Source organism: Anas acuta, chromosome 3 (assembly GCF_963932015.1).
Source record: "Anas acuta chromosome 3, bAnaAcu1.1, whole genome shotgun sequence".
NCBI lineage: Eukaryota > Metazoa > Chordata > Aves > Anseriformes > Anatidae > Anas > Anas acuta.
Genome location: NC_088981.1, coordinates 52,346,531 through 52,369,978, shown reverse-complemented (window position 1 = coordinate 52,369,978; position 23,448 = coordinate 52,346,531). Strand labels below are relative to the sequence as shown.

Genomic DNA, 23,448 nt, shown 5'->3' with positions numbered 1-23,448 from the left:
CCTCTCAGTCTCGACCTTCAAATCCATAGAAATAATTTGTTTGCTTCTCAGCATATTTTGAGGAATCTTTCCAAAGGAAAAGTTTTAAATAGAGGGCAATATTACACCAAACATGTAATACAAACAAACAACAACAACAACAAAATACTCAATTGCATCCATTCTGAACAGCAATCACTATAATTTCCTTTCAATGCTTATCCTGATATTTTTTGTTTGGATAGCAGATTAGTAAAGAAGAAAAAGCAAAACACGCTTCTTTGAAAAACAGCAGAGGTATATGGCTTTTATTACCTTTGTCATTTTCAGTGAAATTGTTGGCAAACAGCAGTTTCAAAACTTTTGAACACAGACAGTAAATTGGTTTAACCCAATCAAATAACATCTTGTATAGGCATAACTTCAGTATTTGTGCTCATAAAAGTATTGTTGTAAACTCACTGAAAAGAGCAAACAACAAATATATATTGAAAAAAAAATAGTATTTGTTTTCTATTTCTATTAAAAAGGTGCACATATCAAGAAACAAAAGAAAGTAATGAATATCAAATCAAAATAAAATGAAGAATGGATAAATATGTCTACATTATGCAAATACAATGCTCTCATAATACTGAATTAAATCTGGATATTAAACCTTACATTAAGGCTTTAGAAACTGCGAAAGCTCTATAGAATTGTTTTATAGAACAAAGAAAGGAAGAAAAAGAAATGGATATAGGAAGTTTTATAACTCTCCCACGCAAGGCTGTCAGCTGTGCTAATTTGTGGTTCGAATGTAACTTGGTCTTCATACAAGAGCCACATCATTTTTATGAGTAAACTAAGTAGTTCTCTTTCCTTTTCAAATGGGAAAACAAAGGCTGCTAATTGTCTTAGTGACTGACACAAGAAAAACTTTAAGCTAAGTCCATCTTGTCTTCATGATGAGGAAAATCTGACTGGAAGTTTTTTGCTTCAACAGTCACTGCATGTATTCACTAGTATTGCATGTAACTCTAATATTAAACCAATAAGGAATGCTAAATTAATTTTTGTGAAAAAATTAGTCATGTAAAACCTAGGGCCTGATCCCACAGATTTTAGTCATAAAAATAGTCATTAATGGCAAGAAACATGAAAAACAATGTGCTTAAGTATTTATGAATTAAACTGGGGCAGAGGGGTGGGGTGGGCCAGCTATTACAGAGTGACTGAAATTTCACATTCTCCTTCCTGTACTCACATGTATTTCCCTGTCTAGACAAATTCAGTAGTTAAACAGATTTTTTCCTGAAATGAAATGAATGAAATGGTGTTGGAACAAAACAGTGAAGCTTAGCAAGGGAGACTCTTTATCAGGGAGTGTACTGACAGGGCAAAGGATTTTTGATTTTAAACCACGAAAGGATAGATTTAGATTAGACAAAAGGAAGAAATTCTTCACAATGCGAGTGGTGAGACACTAGAACAGGTTGCCCAAAGAAGCTGTGGATGCCCCATCCCTGGAGGTGTTCAAGGACATGTTGGATGGGGTTTTGAGGAACCTGATCTAGTGGGAGGTGTCTCTGCTCATGGAAGGGGGCTTGGAAGTAGATGATCTTTGAGGTCCATTCCTACTCAAACCATTCCATCATTCCTTTGATATATCATTATATGATATATATATATATATATATATATATATCATATATGTTATATATATATATAAATAAAATGTATGTGATATATATATTATATCATATATATCATTATCTGAATATTTGTTGGTTCCATATTTGAGGTTTGGATTTTTCAAAACTTAGTTTATTGTGTCAGAGGAGGAATGTCTAGACGTTGTAGGATTATCATATATCTCTTTTTGTGAGGCTTGTCAGTCAAATGCTTTTTGTATGTACTGATGTTCTTTAAATTATTCATAATATTTCCTGAACACTGCAGCAAAGGAGATCAGCTTGGAAGAGCAAATAGTCTAAGGAAACCTCTTCCTCATGGATTGCCATTAGTGATCAATTCTAAATACAGATATTTAAATAAAAATTTAGTGCTGGGAAAGATGGTTCATTAACCTTTAAAAATAATTCCATGTTAATTCTTATTCCTTCTACAGAGCACATGAAATTATTTGTACTGAGTATGCTTCTCTCCTTGTGATATGACTGTTCTTAAATGTCAATATCACTATAAACTCCTGTGATTGCATATATTGCAATAAATGTGTTGAAAGAGTACATGTGATAAAGTATATAGAATATCATCAGTATTGTTTTGCTGTTTTGCTTTCCTGGAGAAGCTTATGGAAAGCCAATATCAAGTACTAAGGCATATAAAATATTAGTGGAGACCTGACAAGTTGTAGATTTAATGTATGCTTGCTCATCAAAGTATATTCTGAGTATCCCCAAATAATTTTGTCAAAGAAGTTTAAAAATGACAACTTCCCCTTAATATTACAGAATTTTACAAGTTACTTTGTGTGCTTTTTTAATGTTCATTTTTTCCTGGTTTAAAAGTGGTTTCATTAAACTATTTTGTACAGACTTTCCATCATTCAAAATATATGTTGAATTTTTCCAACATTCAATACATAGTTTAATAGGATCATTAAAGCTGATCACATTGCTGGAGCTATACATTTACAAGAACAAAGACAAAATCTGGGCTATGTTTTATATTTTCAAGATTACAAAATCTCAGGTTAGTTTTCACTCCCTGCTTTTACTGATTTGCAGTTAGCATTTTGGCAATGCACTGTGGCTACTAGGTGAATAGTTGCTAAGGCCTATCGAGTCTCTGGAATAAATAAATAAATAAATATTATTAATATTAATAATAATAATAATAATAAACCAGATTTTATCTGAATAGAGTTCTAAAACAAAGAAACAAAGCTTTCTTCTCTGGAGGATAAGTAAGCAATATACATCTTTAATTTCTCATTTTATTTCGTTTGCCATTATACATACAGCCAAGGACTAAGTCTTTATTCATTTCAACAGAAGTGTTAATTTCAGTAGAGGATCTGTCTCTGTAAAATATTATGTAGCTTGAGCAACACTGTTCAATGGTTGATGTAAATAGATAAATGTTTATGAACTCAATATCAGCTACTGTATATCTTACTTGTTTGTATTGGCATGGGGAAAAAGATTGGCTTACATGGAATACTTATGTTAAACAGGAATCTATTCTTCTATCTATGCCATTAAAAAGATGACTCATTCCATATTTTTGAGAGAAACTGGAGTCATAATAATAGGGTGGCTCATGCACAAATTATTAAAAAAAAAAAAAGTTTATGAAATACAGTAGGGGTCTTATCTTCTTGTAACAAGGTGTTCTTCAGGATAGTGAAATATATTTTAAATTGTATTTTGCAAAAGCTTGTTTGTCAATATATATAAGTAATTTTCCATATAAAAGGAATCTCATATAGAAGACCAGGTGACATGGCTGTTGTACCTGCCTTTCATTCATTGTTTTATTAGTATTATATTACATGGTGTGTGTTGCTAAACACTGGCAGTGATGGCAACTATAAAAACCTTGTAGCCACAAAAAGTAGATTTCAGTCTACTGATTTTGGGCTAATTTTTATGATTTTCATGCTTCAGAGAAGTCAGCATTAGAGACTGATGTAAATCATTTGCTTGTTTCTTTTTTTCTTCTCATTTTTAATGCTTTCTCATACTTCCCCTTGTTTTCCCCAGACTAATATTTGATTCACATCAAAAGTAGAATACTTTAGGTGCTAGTTTGCTTCAGTGATGCCTCCAGTGGTACTTTCACTGCTTTACCTTAGAACTACATGTATGCCTAAGTTACTAATTCAGTTTTTCTAACTACTGTCAGTGACTACTGAGGAGTGACCAGTGAAGGGTGGTTCAGAGCAAGAGTTTGACACAGAAGATCAGAGGATGTGTTTACAGTGTGAAGCTATGCACTATGGGAACCAGAAGCACCTCCCTTGTTTTGCATATGAATGCCATATGACTTCTGACTTCATGTTTTGATAAGGCAAATTCTGGAGCATACCCAGAATTTTGAGAGTAAGGATACCAAAACATTCAGTATGGAAGGGAGCTGTGGTGCTCTCAGAAGATCATCTGACACATATGTTATGGGCAGCAGGTGTATGGGGCACCGTATATCTCACCCTTCAATCTAAAAGTTTCCTAAATCATCCTCTGTAAGAAGTTCCCCCTCTTTCTTACTGTAGACTGAGCTTCAAGTGACAAACCTCACTACTGGGGCATTTATTTATGTGGTGAATCTTTTCAAGCATTTAGCTCCTGTTGGATTAGATTGGCAGCTGCTTGTCTTTATTGCTGAATTATTTTAGTACATACATGTAGTTCTTCACTGTTACATCATGCAGTAACACTGATAAAGCCATAGCTGCTTCAGACTCCAAACAGGAAATGGTAACACAGAAGGTGAGGAAAATTAATTGTATTTATGTCAACTGCCTGTAATGCAAGACTGTGACGAATTAATCTCCAGTAACCTGGTTGCCCCATTGATTTCTTTGTCGCTATATTAAGGAAGAACATTATCCATTATATTGTGCATTGCTAAGGAAGCAAAAAGAATAATGATTACATTTACTTTTGTAATGAGTTGTAATACTGCTGTGTTTGATATACATGAGAGAATGAACTCTTTCATTATTGGGCTATCAGAGCATGTAAAATCTCAGATGAGGTTTACTTTCAGCAAAGGAGTTCTTTTTTTCCATTTTATGCCAAAATTATGTCTCAGTGAAATATTAGTTCATTCAAACTGAATGATGAATTTGGGGAGTTTTGATTTTGTGAAGTACAGATTTTTGCTTTCTCCTTATTTGCTATTGCATTTTTTATGTTTTCAAGAGCAGTGTTTTCTTTCTTAGGTTCATCTTTTAAAATGTATGTTTCTATAGAACAGAAATCAGATCAAGTTTTTGTACAAGATTTTTTTTTTTTGGAAGTACCCCATACGTATATTATTTAATACAAGTTAATTTCAATAATTTTGTAGTTTAATAATCTTTTCAGTCAATTATCAGATATGACTATTTTCATTATGTGAATTTGCAGATATATGAATTCTGATAACCTCATGGAAACTAGAAGGTATTTCTTTCATTTAGTTCAGCAGGGCAAAGTTTCACTTTAAATGTATTGTTTCTAAGAGATATTTTGTGATCATTAAAGGGGCCATTCAAAGGGACCTGGGCAGGCTGGAGAAGCAGGCCCATGCGAACTGCATTAGGTTAAAGTCCAAGTGCAAATTACTGCACTTGGGTTGGGGCAATCCCAGACAGGATTAGAGACTGGGAAAAGAATGAATTGAGAAAAATTCGGAGGAGAAGGTATTGGGGGTTCTGTCAGACAAAATGCTTGTCGTGAGTCAGCAGCGTGCACTTGCAGCCCGGAAAGCCAACTGCATCCTTGGCTGCATCCACAGAGGAATGTCCAGCTGGTCAAGAGATGTGATTGTACCCCTCTGCTCTGCCCTTGTTAGGCCCCATTTGGAGCGCTGCATTCAGGTTTGGGGCCCCCAGCACAAGAAGAATATTGATCTGTTGGAACAGGTCCAGAGGAGGGTCACAAAGTTGCTCAGAGGGCTGGAGCACCTCTCCTTTGAAGAAAGGCTGAGAGAGCTGGGGATGTTCAGCCTGAAAAAAGAGAAGGCTTTGGGGAGATCCCATTTCCAAGGGGTCTTAGAAAAAAGATGGAGAATGACTCCTTACTCAGGTAGATAACGATAAGACAAGGGGGAATTGTCTTTAAGTAAAAGAGGATAGATTTAGTTTAGACATTAGGAGGAAATTCTTCACTGTAGGGGTAGTGAGGCACTGGAACAGAGTGTCCAGAGATGTTGTGGATGCTCCATCCCTGGAAGTGTTCAAGGCCACACTGGATGGGACCTTGTCCAACCTGATCTAGTGGGTGACATCCCTGCTTATGGAGTTACATGATCTTTGAGGTCCCTTCCAACTCAAGCTGTTCTATAATTCTATAATTAAAGACCAGATGTTAGTTAGAGTCCACAAACTGACCTGTACTGAAGAAAGTAGAATACAATGTTATTGCCTTGTTAAAGACTCTTGAAAGAAACACCATCTGTTTACATATTTTTCAGTATTTTCATTTTTCTATTTGCAAATGTAAAGGCAAATATTGAGCAATTTTTCTTAAGTAGAAAATGACAGTGTTAACAACACTGAATGGAGATAGGATGTAATGTTCCTGAGCCTTTATAATATCTGGTCTTCTCACTTTTCAGCGCAATCCTCCCATGCTGGTCAATGATCTGTTTGAAGATATCAAAGATGGGGTAATGCTGATTGCCCTTTTGGAGGTTCTTTCAGGACAGAAACTGGTAAGAAATTCCTCCCTTCTGAATGTAGAAAGTAGTTACACTACTTCTCTAGAACATTATCTATTTTTTTTTCTATAGTTGAATACTTTTTTAAAAAAATAAAAATAAAATAAAGATTGCTACATAGCAAAATAAGTTTATTCACTGAGTTGCCTGTCTGGTTAAAAAGCAAAACCAAGATGATTACAGAGTGACATTCTCAATTTTATGCATTGTCTTTTAGTTTTGTCTTACGACTTCATAAAAATAGCTCTTTTATATTAGTCTTTACAATTCACCTTGGTGTTACTGTTATGACACACGAAAGGTCTAAAACTCAGGCCGATTCTATGTCTTGAAAAAAATACGACAGTCCTTTCTTGACTAATTCAGGGCTTTCAATCTGAGAAAATGTGAGTGTGTCATGTATCATGGGGTCTAATATTCATTTACCCTGACAGAGGCTCAGCTACTGTAAAGAACCTTAACTGATGCCAAATGGCTTTCTCACAGCCAAGTTATATAAGGAGGCTACAAGATTTACATAGCAAACAGGCTGTCTTTTGGGAACCAGGTTAGTGTTGTGTGTGTGATGGGAAGAGAAATGAAACATTTTCAGGCCAAGACTTCTCACATTTTCCAAACCAGCTCACGTGAAGTAGCAGCATCTGATAATAGGGTAACAGTCTTCATCTGCCTTTATCTAGGTTCAGAGGTTACCTATTGCCCCACAGTCAGGCGATTTCCAAGTGACATTCTTTTGCTCTGTTTTCATATGTCACTTCTGTTTCGATTGCAGGTGATGCACAAAATTAGTAGTAACTCAGATTGCAAGTGATTGTAAGATAGAAAGAAAGCAGCTCCTTCAGGTGTATTTTTGCTCTGTTGAATTGTACCGATTTGTTTGTGTTCATGTGAAGTCTCCCTCTTGTGGCAAAACAGAGGTAGTGAAACAGAAAAAGAATTTTAATGAAGTTATCAGTTATATTCACATTCACTGGATCGTATCCTGCCTATATTTACTAGTGAAAACAACAGAAATTACAAAACCAGAATAATGTCTGGTTAATTTAAAATCCATGTATAGTGGAATATTATATTGTGTAGTAACTTCAAAATAAATTTCAGAACATACAGCAAAAACATTTTAAAGTGATTTCTAAACTCATGAATACAAATTTAAATGGCCGTAGTTATATATTTTCATTGCAACATAAGATTGGGGGGGGAGGAGGTTGGCAAAATTCCTGTTTACAAAGGTAGAGACTATGATGTGTTCTTGGATTAATTCAATAAATTGTATTTTATTTTTTAGCCTACCTTTCTTAAATTCAGCAAAATTATTTTTCAGTAAGGATTAGTGATTTTTTTTTTAAGGTGTATTAAGGAGAATTGATAGAATAAATAAATAAATAAACCTCTGCATAAAATGTCTTTACTGCAGACTGAATTTAAAACTAACAACAACCTTGACTTCTAAGGCAAAATAATTTACTGAATGTTACCTTCTCTCAAATATATGTTAATAAACACAATTATTTTATTTTACATAACAAAAATAATTTGCTGTTTTGATGAGGTCTATAGACTGAAGTCCACAGTTTTAATCCTGGAGTTATTAAGACATCTACAATTATTTGATCATGTAATTTTGGTATTTATGTCCGCTATATCTGTCTGTCCTCTCTGTTGGTTTTATTTAAAAATGCAATTTGACTGTTTCAAGCAATGTTGTTCAGGTAAATCAGGCTATAGCCTGTATATATGTGTTCATAATGATCTTGAACTTAATTTTTTTCAGCAAAGTGGCATACATCTAATGAGTTTACACTGTTCTTTTTAAGCCATGTGAGCAGGGACGTCAGCTGAAGAGAATTCACTGGGTTGCAAACATTGGCACAGCTCTTAAGTTTCTAGAAGGAAGACGGGTAGGTTTGGCAGCACAAAAGTTGCTGTAAAGTAAAAATGTCAAAATCCAACATTGGTATGTAGCAATCTATAGGGTAAAGTTGTGTTTTGTTTCTGTTGTTGTTTGGTTGTTCTTTGTTTGTTTGTTGAATTAGAATCACCTTGGATGATCTCCTTCATTTTCTGTGGTCTTTGTCTCTTTCCTACTTTTCTGTTGCTGTTCTCAGCAAAGTTGAGAATGATCTTCAGTTCAGTAGACACATTCATTTATAATTAAAAGAACAGATTTATGGACTTGACTACATCGTACATGTAAAACTCTACTCCCTGAAAGTATACACATGAGAACAGTGTGACTTTTTGTTCGCTTGGCAAGACCAGGTTAATCCACGGATTGATTCTCATAGTCACTTGATTGATTGATTCTGCAGCCACTTCAGAAATGTAGCAAACATTTTTAGAAATTTAACATATTTAGATACTTAACACAGAGTGTTGTGATTGTTCAACTTGGAGAAGAGAAGGCTCCGGGGAGACCTTATAGCAGCCATCCAGTATTTAAAGGGAGCCTACAGGAAAGCTGGGGAAAGACTCTTTGTCAGGGAGTGAAGTGACAGGATAAGGAGTAACAGTTTTAAACTAAGAGTGGGTAGATTTAAATTAGATATTTGGAAGACATTCTTCACAATAAGGGTGGTGAGGCACTGGCACAGGTTGCCCAGAGAAGTTGTAGATGCCCCATCCTTGGAAGTGCTGGATGGGGCTTTGAGCAACCTGGTCTGGTGGAAGGCATCCCTGCCCTTGGCAGGGGGGTGGAATTGGATGATCTTTGAGGTTGCTTCCAATTCAAACCATTCTATGAAAACCTAAATGCTTAATGTATTCTAGGTATGAATATCAAATACGAAAAATCTACTTTTTTTTTTCTCACTTTCCTCTCTGTATTACACTGACATATCATTTTTATTTTTTTTAATCAGAATTACATTTACTTTCTTCTTTTAATGTCTGTATTTCAATTTATTTTTATGTTTTTTTTTTGTTTGTTTTTGTTTTTGTTTTTTGTTTGTTTGTTTGTTTTTCAATGCATATGTAATACCGAATGATTTTTATTTCTTCATAGTACAATACATCAAGAGCTTTTGGACCTTGGCATTCTTTCAGTTTCTTTAACCCCATGGCACCGTGACTTAATTATTTTTCTGTTATGTGGTAAACTATCTTTGCAGATTCCAGTAGAATTAAGTTTATCGTAAGATAACTTTTTTCTAGTGAAAAATATATATGACTAGAGCAAAGACAAATATGTTCACAAAGCACAATTCTGCTTTGACTCATGGCTCTGCTAGTTAATGTAATAGAGCCTGTTAATGCAAACCGTATCTGAATGCAGCCTCAGTGTGGAGGCTTGAGAGCTTCCTGAACAAGACTGGGGACAATAATAACAATAATAATTGGGGAAAAAAAAAAAAAAAAAAAAAAAAAAGAGGAAATGTAGCAGGTGACCCAAAATTTATATGATGTGCAGCAAGATAATTAACTCTGCTAAGTATCAAGATATATCACCAGGAATGGGACAGCATGGTTTTGCTTGCTGATCTGAGCATTTTTGTCTGAGCTTTCAGTTATTTCTGTATGCACTGTGTATTAGTATGCCAGATTTCCTTCTAGAGAGAAATGAAAATAAGCAGTGTGTAAGGTATATTAGTGTGTCTGCACGCTGAATCCAGACTAAAGAAAGCATCTATCCAGTCTGTCATCCTTTTCCTCCCAGAGGAGATGGGGATGCTGTGGGCACAAGAAATGACTCTTCAGCATCTAAGTGCAGTCCTAGTTTTTACTCACGGGTGAATGAAGGAAGATGTATAAACGGCCGTCTGTGGTGCCTTATGGGAGTGCTGGGGGTCTCCTACTACCATAAGTAATGTTTATTACACATATAATCAACTTCCTATTTTCACAGTCCAGACTCCTGTTACACTGCAAAATGCAGTTGGCATTTGACAGATGTTCTCTGATCATCAGAGAACATCAGACGTTCTCTGAAGTTTTTCTATAACCTTGTTCCATGAACAAGTATGCAGTGCATGAACAGTTTAGCTGCCCATATTTATATCAGGATTAATGGCAGACTATCTTAGTTTTGCTGAGGGAATGAAGGTTAGCATATTTCATTATTTTCTGACACTATTTAATATATTCAATTTCCTTGAGCATTACCGATATATTATTTTCTTTATACATACTCTGTCCCTTCCATGACTGGCTTTTCTCTTATGAGGTTATTTTAGGGCGATACCTTATTCAGACTATCGATGGAAATTTGGGAGTTAAGACTCATGGAACCTATTCCTGTTTCTTAACTTTAATTCTTAACATTAACTCTTAAATTCTCTTTATTTAGTTCATTCCACACCTATTAGTAATATATCTTGCATAATTTAAAATCTATTATGCATAGTATTTAATTTGCTTTCCTTATTAATTGTGCTGTAAGATGTAGCCAAAAAAATGTTATTTTTACATTATAAAATTAAATGAATGCATTTACCTAATAATTAATCACTTAAAACTTATTTTTGTATCATCTTTTTCCATTTATTTTTCATGCAAGTCTGTGTACAGAGGATCTCCGGTTTGTATAATGGTTTTATAATTATAATTACGTAAGAAATCTTATTGTTTTTTTTTTCCTTTTTTGTTGTTTTTTTTTTCTTGTTGTTGTTTTTTAAATGAAATAAAATATTATTTCTACAAGTAATAACATGCAGCAGCCCCTAAAAAATCTGTCTTTATCAATAGCTATTCTTGTTTAAAAAGTGAAATTGTATCATTCAGTTATATTTTTTATTAACAAACTTGTTATTTGGTTACAAAACTGTGTTAAAAGCAAAAAACCTATTTGAAATCTATTTTGTAATTGTTATCATTCCTTGTGTGTAGTAATAACACATTTTCTTTCCTAAATAGATTAAACTTGTCAATATAAACTCAACTGATATTGCTGATGGTAGACCTTCTATTGTGCTTGGCTTGGTGTGGACCATAATTTTATATTTTCAGGTACAACATTTTTTATACTTCAGTGTAGCTTGCTCAAGTAAGGGTCCAGGTCATTATTTCATATGAACTGCTGTGTTTCCAGTACCTCACTACATCTAAGTTTATAATTAGCTATTAGATCCTGAATAAAGCAACAGTTTACTATAGGGGTGTTTCACACTGGTTAAAATAAGATACCTGTATTTGGAATGGACCTCAAATGGCTTTCCTTTGTCACTGAAACATATTCTTCCACTCTCTCTGAAGAGTGCAAAAGAATAACAAAAGAAAAGTATAGAATCATGGATTCTTCATACAAGCACCTTTACCAGCCCTGGACATGATTGTGCTGTATGACTAATTCCATTGTACATGATGTCAGACAGTAATTTTGCATACAGAACATATGTAAACTTGCTGATTTCACTGGGAGATGCAAATACTTGTAAGGACAATATTTAGCTTTAAATGATGTAGATGGAGACCAATCTTGCAGTGTCCTCCATAACTATTTCATGTTAAGGCCAAATTGTTGTCATCTTAATGTTCTTAAAAGAGAAAACTTACTGATTTTCATTTGATGAAAAGCATGATACAAATAACTGTCATACATCTTCACCAAGCAATACCAATGCACTTTGTTTCAGTACATTGTACTGAATGTATTTCATCACAAGGTATTTCTAAGCAGAGATTCAATTATATTTACACCAAACCAGTACAAAGGTAAATGAAGAACTATCCAGATGATCATCAAGGCCATTTCCTTTCTTTAATTAAATGAGTGGACTCTGAAATTAGTAGATTGTTTTAAAATTTCAATTCAAGCTAAATATTGTCTCCTACTTGAATGATAATTTGTCATATTAGATAACTTGACACAGTTAAATATTGCTGTAGCTCTTTGTCAGGAAAGTCAATGATTGTTAGATTTTCTATACTTCAGAAATTAAGACCATCATCTGGTCATGTACATTAGAATTTTTGAATCTACTTTAAAGTACAGTTAAACAATCTACAGCATGTTAATCACAGCTTCTGCTCAGCTTTGTTTTGTTAGTCCTATTACAATATTATTTAAGAGACTGATAAGAATTAAACCGATTATCTATAAACAGTCCATTAACATTTTTTTCACACAGATTGAAGAGCTGACCAGCAACCTCCCACAGCTGCAATCATTGTCTAGCAGTGCTTCTTCTGTGGAAAGTGTTGTCAGTTCAGAAACTGCAAGTCCCCCAAGCAAACGGAAGGTGGTAACCAAGGTCCAAGGAAGTGCCAGGAAGGCTTTACTGAAATGGATACAGTACACAGCAGCAAAGTAAGTAACCTACAAAATAATTGATTTTGTATCTTAAGTGTAAACTTTTTCTTCAGAATTTAAACTCTCTCAGTCAGGGACTGTCCTTTTGCTATCTTTTTATATAGCACCAGTCTGTGATCATATTATTTTTGATAATTGAGGCTGCTAAATGTTCCACCATTACAAAAAGCAAGTAATTAATAATAATTTGCATTAATTTTACAAGCAATCACATTTTATAGTCTCTGATTAATGAATGGGATTATCTCAACAGAATGAGGAACTGAAAGGGGAATTAAATATCTGAATGATGATGTATTAGTCTTACTGCCAAAACACTTGATGTTACAATACAAGCCCCACACTGACAGCATTCCTTAGTGACAGAGCCTGTGAATTCTGCACTAAATTCAGGCACTTGCTGTTAAAAGAAGTGGTGAAAAATCAGAACATTCTTCCACAGTTTTAAGGCAAAGGATGTATTACTGCAAAAATTGTCTGGATTTTTCATTCTTCTTAAACAAAGTTTATGCCAAGAAAGCCTAAATTTATTTCAGTTAGTTTTACTATTTGGTACAATTATCCCAAGTTTTCTGTGCTTGTTAAAAGGCATGAAAAAAAAGCATACATTAAATCAAAGAACCAATATTAATTTAGTTGCTCTCACTCTAAGAAAATAAAGATAAAAAGCATAAAAGAATAAAATGTGTTTGGTTTTTATTATTATTATTTTACTTAAGTAATCACTACTGTTTGAAGATATCAATCATGCAATAATGTAGATGGAAACAGTGAATTAAGGAACAATTCTCAGAGCAAAGAAATATAAAGACAAAGTTCTCTCCAGTTCTTCGATAAATAGGTAGAATACAGTAACTAAAAATGCCAAATCAGATTGTACTGAACTATTCCTATTGAATTGTTGTTAGGAAGAGACAGGCTACTGAAAAGTGTCAGCTGCAACTTCCAGACGTAAACAAGCAAGACATAAACAAAGAGAGAGTTTCATAAATCTGATTTTCAATACAGTGAGGAAGAGTAGGTGAAATGTGTTGTAAGAAATCTAAAAGAAGGATAATCCACTTTGCCAAGCCCTTATTTACACTACAAGAGCTTTCCAAGTGTTCATCAAAGGTTGTAGGAGTCTTTCAATGATTACAATAATCTGTGAATGAAGCCTTCACCCAGAGTTACTGTTCTGTGACCTTCCCAATGACAAGACTACCTTCCTGTCCAGGTGTGTCTTCAAAGGAAGTTTGTGTGCTCAAACTAAGTTAAAAAACAAACAAACAAAAAAGTCACTTTGCACCTCCTCATCATATACAAGAACCTCAGTGCACTTTAATTGTTCAAAATACCATTGGCTTATGGCCGCTACTGAGCTTGCTGGTGAAAAATGCAGTATGTATATAATATCCTCTAGGATCTTCATATGCAGAAATGAATTTATGCAGTGTACAGATGGAGCTGTAGTCAACTGTAGGAACAGTAGGTAGTTTAAGTCTAATTATGAGTAGCCACTGGTTGGAGCATCCTGTCTCCTCCCACATTTCCTCTAGTCTTGATGTTGAGATCCACTATTTTTTCCTTCATATTTCTTAGGCAAGTTGGAATTGAAATCAAAGACTTTGGACAAAGCTGGAGGAGTGGTGTTGCATTTCATTCCGTTATTCATGCTATCCGTCCAGATTTAGTGGACATGGACAAAGTAAAGGGAAGATCAAATAGGGAAAACCTGGAAGAAGCCTTCATGCTCGCAGAAACAGAACTAGGAATTCCAAGGCTCCTTGATCCAGAAGGTACTTAATTCATTGCTTAAAAAAAGTTTGGACTATTAGTATGCGTTAAATCAAATATGCTGATTAGATGGTGTTTAGAAGAAGTCGAATGGTGTTTAGATATTTAAGTATCACGTTGTGCCATTCAGATATAATTTAATTTACTATGTTCTGTACTCACATCTAGATGTGAATGTTGACAAGCCAGATGAAAAGTCTATCATGACATACGTAGCCCAGTTTTTGAAGTACTACCCTGATCTTCATCATACGGTGACTGATGTGCAGGAGAATGATGTAAGTTTCTCTTTCATACCTATGCAAATCAGTTTATTGTGTGTGTGTGTGTTATAAATACATTTTTAGTTCTAAAAGTTTATTATATTTCCTTTTGATTAGCAGTTCAAATGAAAGCAAGAGGAGTAAGAAAAGTAAGAAAGATTAACTGAGAATAAAAGAACCTGTGTTGTAAATATTTACTGGTAGATGAAGAAAAGAGTGTGGCAGTTCTGTGGAGATTTTCCTTTCAACAGTAGGAGCCAAAAAAGAACAGAAACAGTTTTGATAAATGTTAACAAATGAACGGGTCCCAAAATCCTCTGAGAGCTTTTCAAGCATAACACCAATAAGATTGCAACAGTTCGTTACATGAGACAGTGCATCATGTATTTTTGGTTTCTTCTGGGCAGGAAGAAACCAAATGAGATTTAATAAGAACAAGTGTAGAGTCCTGCACCTGGGAAGGAAAAACCTGAAGTATCAGTACAGGATGGGGGATGACCTGTCCTCTCCTCTGGAGAGGAGCTCTGACAAGAAGGACACGGGGGTCCTGGTGGACGACAGGTTGACCATGAGCCAGCACTGTGCCCTTGTGGCCAAGAGGGCTAATAGGATCCTGGCGTGCATTAAAAGGAGTGTGACCAGCAGGTCAAAGGAGGTGATCCTCACCCTCTACTCTGCCCTGGTCAGGCCTCACCTGGAGTACTGTGTCCAGTTCTGGGCTCCCTGGTACAAGAAAGACAGGGATCTCCTGGAAAGAGTCCAGCGGAGGGCCACAAAGATGATACGGGGCCTGGAGCATCTTCCTTATGAGGAAAGACTGAGTGACCTGGGTCTGTTCAGCCTGGAGAAGAGAAGACTGAGAGGGGATCTCATCAATGTGTATAAATACTTGAGGTGTGGGAGACAGAGGGATTTGGCCAACCTCAGTGGTTTGCGGGGACAGTACAAGGGGCAATGGCCACAAAATGGATCACGGGAAGTTCTGCACCAACCTGCGAAAGAATGTCTTCATGGTGAGGGTGACGGAGCATTGGAACAGGTTGCCTAGGGAGGTTGTGGAGTCTCCTTCTCTGGAGATATTCAAGGCCTGTTTGGACACCTACCTGAGCAGCCTGCTCTGAGGAACCTGCTTTGGCCGGGGGGTTGGACCCGATGATCTTTCGAGGTCCCTTCCAACCCCTACAGTTCTGTGATTCTGTGATTCTCTGATTCTTTTTCTATCACACTGGATTTTTGGATAGGAACAAGAGATTGCTTAGTCTTTGGACTTTCAGACTTGGGAGGCAGTTGTAATTTTTACACAGACTTCTTTATATTGCACTATGAAGTTAGACTAGACTATTCGCTTTAAGGAATCACTTTGTCTTTTTTTTTTTTTTTTATCTTGTTTGTGCTGTGAGTGCTATAGTGCATTAGTTTTGCACTAGAATATCTGTACTCAGTGATGCCAAGTGATCATGACTCACTTCCTAATCCTGATCATTTACTTCCTTCATGGCAAATGGAGGACACTGCTGAGACAATCTGCTCAGCCACAGCAAGAGAGAAAGAGACAGCACTTTTTGTCTGTGTTTCTTTGGATACCTTACAGACAGCAACAAAAGATCTTTGAAAGGAGTCAGTCTTCTTCCTTGTGGCTATATGCAGCTTTATTAGGTGTGGCTAAGTCAGCTGTATCTTTGCTGTCTGATTCCAGTGACTGAGCACTGGCATTTCTCATTTTCCTTGCTGCAACATTGTGCTGAGGATGCAAATGTGCTTAAGACACAGCATTCCACTGAGCAGTGGATCTGTTGAGGGAGATTGAGTGAGCACCGAAGTCTCCCTCTGTGACCTGTGGCAGACTGAGGTAGTCCTGCTGTTTCCATACCATGGAAATGCAGCTCCTGCCACCGACAGACTCAGCCAAGTCTGTCACCTGTGCTGTGGCTGAGTTATGAACAAAAGCCTCACCACCTTCTCCTGAGGTTTACGCAGAGGTGGTGCAGGAGGATGCAGGACACCAGTCAAAAATAGCAATGGGATGCTACATTTTTCCTGACACAAATTCTGCTAGACCATCTCTGGCAAAGTTCTCATCCCTGTCAATTACCTATGCCCACTCCATACCTCACTATCCAGTCCTGTCCACCATAACTTTTAATTTCCTCACTTCTCAAAACAAAATGATGACCACATGACATGTGATAACTTCATGGAAAGGAGATCTGTATGAAGCCTGTCCAGTAATCAATGTGCGTAAAGTCCAGAATCCCAAGTAGTTATTGGCCCTGAAACAGTAAGATGCCTTGAAAAACAGCACGGGATAAATATATGCTCTCAGGTGTCTAAGCTTTTGGGAAATTTTAGTCTTCCATTACTATAAACCTTTTACATTTCTGTCATAGGAAAGAAGTTTATTTTTTTCTCAGAACTGCTTTGGTTATGACTTTTTTTGTTATGACTTTTCAGAGAGGAAATTATCTGTCAACAGATAATCAAATTTTTATAGTGAGAACTTGCCTTTTAAGATATTCGGTGACTTTGGCAAACTATCATACACAAATTCCAACAAATGTTGAGACCATAGTTTACATACTTCTGGTTACAAGGTAGTAAAAAAAGAAGCCAGGAATTAATGCAGTCAATCCTGTGAACTGCAAAATACCTAGATGAAAGAAGATATCCAGATAATCCTTCACAAAATGCGAAATTCATTTATATTACATTATATTAGAGAGAGATTCTAGTGCTGAAAGTCCAGCAACACAAGGTTAACAGCATACAGATAAATATTACATTCCATATTTATACAATATTTAGAGGCAATATTTGAAAAAATCCCAATCCAATGTTTCATAATCAAATATCTTGTGGAGTTTTTTTTTCTTTCTTTCTTAATACAGCAGGCGTGTCTGTTTCTTAGTCCAAATTCTTTAATATAACACTTATTTAATATATGGGTAACTGCTTTTCTTGGCCACACAACCCACCTAAATGTGATTTTTTTGTTTTTAACCCATTCTGCACATATGGTCATTCTAATATGTACCTCAGATAAATTAATTGATTAAAAATATGTAAAGGAGAGAGTACTATTTTTTTCTCAGCACACAGTGTATCAGATATGAGTTATTCGTGTGATGACATAATCCATTTAAATTGAATTTTTATTTTTTTTTTTCCCAACAATGGTTGTCCACTGATTCTGTTCTGAGTATATACAGGATTGATATTTTTATGTCTTCAGATTTATAAAAGAGATGTATATATGGTTTTATATATGATTGTGTCTTACATGCTTGGGGTCTTTTTGTGTGAAGGAAAGCATTCATGCTTGAGACACTCTGCTCTTTGTTTCCCCATAGATTATGATATTTTAGAAGATATACTTCTCTAACCATCTTGGAAATTTAGATCCCTAAAATTGTCTAGTAATAACTGAGAGAAATTCAAAAATCTAACAGATGAAGTTTTTACATTTGAAATGAGCGTTCAGAAATGAAGCTGCAGAAGTGAAGCAAATTGCAGTCACTGCAGTCAGTCATTGTGTTTATAGTTTGACTTGATCCAATTAAATACCTTTATTCCAAGGTAGTTTCTTTGTGGTTTTGTTTGTTTGTTTTTCTTTTGTTTGTTGTTGTTTTTGTTTGGTTTTGTTTTTAATATATAAGTAATGGGTTATTTTCAAGCAAATATGATCAAGGGTTCATCTCATACTATTTATATCTAACTAGTAGCATATGTTGAAATTAAGTTTAATACTCATAGGAGAATTACTCCCATCTTCTCAATCCATTCAAGAAAATGTTTGAGCAGCTTTGATGGGACCTTGTTGAAAATTCTTACCCTTACACAGTCCCAATGCAGTTCTGCTGAAGCTAGTAAAGAGGTAAAGTTGTAAAAGCTCTATCAATTGCTTCATCTTGGTATGATTTTAAGTATAGAGAAATCACATTCCTTCAAATTAAAGTGTTCTAATGAGAAACAAGTAATTCAGAAAATAATACTGTCACCTCCAACACCTTTATGCCATTGTAGTTCCCGAATATAAAAGGAATTTTCTGAGCAGCAACTGCAAAAATGTCTTTCTGAGCTCTTCCAGTAATTTTCTGTCTGCTTTTTAAGATGTACATTAATAGCTCACCCCTGAAGATATTGCTTGGCTCAGCATTCGCAGTGCATCTGTGCTACTGTTATCAATGGATGTGTTTCTGTGATGATGGTAACACATACACATAAACAAGAGTTTTCAAAAGGAATTGACTAAGTAATTGAATTCATAGATACACATTTTTAGAGGGACCTGATTTTTTTTCCAGTAAATTGGAAATAAAATAGTTCCATATTTCTGAAAAACAGATAATTTTTGTATTTTTTAACTTTTTTTTTTTTTTTTTTTTAGATTTAAATGGTCGTGTCTGAAAATTCTGTCCTGGTTCTGCCTAAGAATTTGAACAGTTCAGCTGGTTTATAATTACACAGTAGAGAACTCAAGAAAGTACTCATTTCCTAGCCCATAATTAAATTTCTCATGAAACACGGATATATATTTTTAGCTCTCCAAGCACCAGAGTATTCTGTATTTTGTAATTTTCAAATTAACACTGGCAGTTCAGTTTAAAATAAGAAAAAAAAAAAAAAAAAAAATATATATATATATATATATATATAGAAAGAGAGAGAGAGAAAGACAGAGAGAGACTGAGTTTGCGCTGAAAAGCTTCTATGTAAATTTAATTTTTCCCTTATTCTTGTCATATTGGAATTCATAAACACTTTTCTCTAATATTTTTCTTTAATATTCTTTGGTGGTTGAGTGCTCCAGTTCTGTTTTTTTATCTATGCAAATAAGTGAAAGTGCATAGAATGGTATCAGTATAGTATAATACTCTAAAAATCTGTTTGGAAGTAGCAGAAAATAAGTCGTAGTGACTTAGAAGAGTTAAAGTAAATGTGATCAGAGATCAAAAATCCTCTTACTGAGGAAGGAACAGATGGTTACAATTCTTTGATGGTTTTCTTTGATGGTTTATGTTATGTTCTGTATTCTGCTTAAGATGTGCAGGTTTTAGAAAATAGTTATGTATCTGTAACAACACCCTTTTGATGTTTTTTATTCAGGGTAAGAAACATTAGCCACTAATTAAAGTCTTGTTTTAAGAATGATATCAGATGGGGATGATGGTGGCAGGTGCCTTTGTGTCTAAGTGAATGCTTTAAAATATTTTTATATCAACCAAGGAACACAGAATCACTGCAGGTGACAAGAAGTGATCTGCTCAAGTGAAAACCTGTGAAAATTTATAAATAAATAAATAAAATGCCTATTATGCTTTTCTTGAGTTGCACAGTGTCAACACCATTAAGTTAGGCAGTTACTGAAACACCTACATCTTCTGCAAGTAAGCAAAGTAAACAAACATAATCTGAGTAAATACTAAAACTAAATAAATACATGAATCTCAGAAGACCTAATGTCACCTATTAACTTTACCTTTTTCATTTAATGTCAAAGAAATCCTACTGGAATTCGAGAGGTGTGGCTATTCCTATATTCTTCAGGTATCACAGAGGTGTTCTTGTTCTGGTGATATTATATTTCAAAAAGAGTCGGTCAGGCTCATTTTTAGCTAATATTGAATTTTTAAGCTGCCTTAACAGGAATCATGTTAAATGCCTGCTTTGCTCACATTGCTTGCTATATGAACAGTTATCACCACACAGATGCTCTTGCAAAGACTTTTCTTAAAGGAAGTGATTCTCAGCCATAAGAATGGCATAGAGGAATGCCATTCCATAGAGGAATAAAGTCCTGTGTTTTACAAAACTTACTTAAAGTTTTAATTACCAGGATTGTTACAGGAGTTTTGACCTATTAGGGTGCAGAATTTAGTATTGTATTTATGCATCTGACTGCTAAATATTAATAGTTCTTTTGGTGGCTGAATGAGTAAAGGGGACGGGGAGCAGGATGTGGCCCTCACCATCCACGAAGAACTGGTTGGTGACCTGCTACGGCACTTGGATGTCCACAAATCGATGGGGCCGGATGGGATCCACCCAAGGGTACTGAGAGAACTGGCAGATGAGCTGGCCAAGCCCCTATCCATCATTTATCAGCAGTCCTGGCTATCGGGGGAGGTCCCAGCTGACTGGCGGCTAGCAAATGTGACGCCCATCTACAAGAAGGGCCGGAGGGCAGACCCGGGGAACTACAGGCCGGTCAGTTTGACCTCAGTACCAGGGAAGCTCATGGAGCAGATCCTCTTGGGAGTCATCATGCGGCACTTGAAGGGCAAGCAGGCGATCAGGCCCAGCCAGCATGGGTTTATGGAAGGCAGGTCCTGCTTGACGAACCTGATCTCCTTCTACGACAAAGTGACGCGCTGGGTGGACGAGGGAAAGGCTGTGGATGTGGTCTACCTTGACTTCAGCAAGGCTTTTGACACCGTCTCCCACAGCATTCTCCTCAAGAAACTGGCTGCTCTTGGCTTGGACTGGCGCACGCTTCGTTGGGTTGGAAACTGGCTGGATAGCCGGGCCCAAAGAGTTGTGGTGAATGGAGCCAAGTCCAGTTGGAGGCCAGTCACTAGTGGCGTCCCCCAGGGCTCGGTGCTGGGGCCGGTCCTCTTTAACATCTTCATCAATGATCTGGATGACGGCATTGAGTGCACCCTCAGTAAGTTTGCAGATGACACCAAGCTAGGTGCGTGTGTCGATCTGCTCGAGGGTAGGAAGGCTCTGCAGGAGGATCTGGATAGGCTGCACCGATGGGCTGAGGTCAACTGTATGAAGTTCAACAAGGCCAAGTGCCGGGTCCTGCACCTGGGGCGCAATAACCCCAAGCAGAACTACAGGCTGGGAGAGGAATGGTTGGAGAGCTGCCAGGCAGAGAAGGACCTGGGAGTGATGGTGGACAGTCGGCTGAATATGAGCCAGCAGTGTGCTCTGGTGGCCAAGAAGGCCAACGGCATCCTGGCTTGTATCAGAAACACTGTGACCAGCAGGGCTAGGGAGGTGATCGTCCCCCTGTACTCGGCTCTGGTGAGGCCGCACCTCGAGTACTGTGTTCAGTTTTGGGCCCCTCGCTACAAGAAGGACATCGAGGTGCTTGAGCGGGTCCAAAGAAGGGCGACGAAGCTGGTGAGGGGCCTGGAGAGCAAGTCCTATGAGGAGCGGCTGAAGGAGCTGGGCTTGTTCAGCCTAGAGAAGAGGAGGCTCAGGGGTGACCTTATTGCTCTGTATAAGTACATTAAAGGAGGCTGTAGCGAGGTGGGGGTTGGCCTGTTCTCCCATGTGCCTGGTGACAGGACGAGGGGGAATGGGCTAAAGTTACGCCAGGGGAGTTTTAGGTTAGATGTTAGGAAGAATTTCTTTACTGAAAGGGTTGTGAGGCATTGGAACGGGCTGCCCAGGGAGGTGGTGGAGTCACCATCCCTGGAAGTCTTCAAAAGACGTTTAGATGTAGAGCTTAGGGATATGGTTTAGTGGGGACTGTTAGTTTTAGGTCAGAGGTTGGACTCGATGATCTTGAGGTCTCTTCCAACCTAGAAAATTCTGTGATTCTGTGATTCTGTGAATTTTCTCATATAGGAGTAGTCTTGGATTTGTTGTTCATCTCAAAGAATCTTGATATTTTTCCACACAGAAAGCAAGCTATCAGACCAGAAGAGTAGTACTATCATACTAGAAGAGTAATACTTTTATTCTCCTTCTCTATGTTTAAATGATTTGAGAAGTTGGAAGCATTAGGTGTTCTGGCATTTTGGGACACTGTATGCAGTAAAGGAAATGCCAGCATTATAAAGAGCTGAAGCAGGGAAGTGTCATATATGCCCTAGACTGTTTCTCAGGTACCAGCTTTAGGCAAGTGTCAGAAGATAGGAAATAGAGCTTTATTCCAGTGCAGCTGTCCTAACACAATGCTAACTTTGCTGCACCATCCAGATAAGAATTTACATAGGGAATTAACAGACATAATGCCTGTGGTATTTGCACAATCTGTTATGCAAATTCTGTCCAACCAACCAGCACTGTTTTGAATAGAGGATCAGTACTTGAATTAGTAGCAATACATCAAAGATGATTCTGTCCTTTCCTCAATTGAAATGAAGCAATAACTCTAAGCTCTTAAAATGATTAAAGGAAGTTACATTTTACATATTTGAGACAGCTTTCAAAGAAAGGAATCATAATTGGCTCCTTTCTCAGGTTAGGATTTTATTAAAATAATTAACTTCATTACTTAAATACTGTAAGTTGCTCTTCTTTTTGAACACATAGCCCAGTGTTTATTCTCTCATATAATGTTTAAAATTCAATCACTTGTTTTAGGTGCTTAGCTGATATAATGTGGTGTTGCATTTTTTCACTGAGACAGATGTGTTTCTGATAGTCACCAATTTTATGGTAACATCACTTCTTTCATTTTAAAGAGTAGCTTCAGATTAACAGCCAGAACACATGGTTCATTGGCTGAAAATATGAGATGGACACTTGTATTCTACTTAAAGATTAGTGTACTTACACGGTGCACAAAAAGCCTTTTGTTTGTCTGCCAACCTTCTCATATGACATGTTGACAGATTTCCTGCCAGCATTTTAATTTTCACTGCCAGGTCACTGAATTCTGCAGAGAACTTTGCAGCCTTGCAAAGCTCCAGGGCCAACAATATACTTGAAGTGTTAAAGCAAAACTATAAAGTAAAATGCCAAAAATATCATGGAAACAAAAGAAACTGAATACAATCAAATGTTATTTATTTCCATTTTCCTTGTTAAAACATTCTCTACTAAAATATTTTGCCAGCTTCTGAAGTTAGAGCTTGA

General features: G+C 36.5%; 1 protein-coding gene across 11 annotated transcripts in view; it reads left to right on the top strand.

The window, feature by feature from the left end:
- Positions 1-23,448, top strand: part of SYNE1 (spectrin repeat containing nuclear envelope protein 1) — a 319,168-nt gene that overhangs the window by 56,378 nt on the left and 239,342 nt on the right. For 10 of the 11 annotated variants that reach the window (XM_068677107.1, XM_068677098.1, XM_068677097.1 and 7 more), the window contains 7 exons: positions 6,250-6,345; positions 8,169-8,252; positions 10,847-10,867; positions 11,203-11,295; positions 12,417-12,595; positions 14,180-14,376; positions 14,543-14,652. In XM_068677107.1, coding sequence (XP_068533208.1) covers positions 6,250-6,345; positions 8,169-8,252; positions 10,847-10,867; positions 11,203-11,295; positions 12,417-12,595; positions 14,180-14,376; positions 14,543-14,652 — 780 coding nt within the window. The remainder of the gene's footprint in view (positions 1-6,249; positions 6,346-8,168; positions 8,253-10,846; positions 10,868-11,202; positions 11,296-12,416; positions 12,596-14,179; positions 14,377-14,542; positions 14,653-23,448) is intronic. The other variant, XM_068677099.1, reaches the window with a different exon arrangement.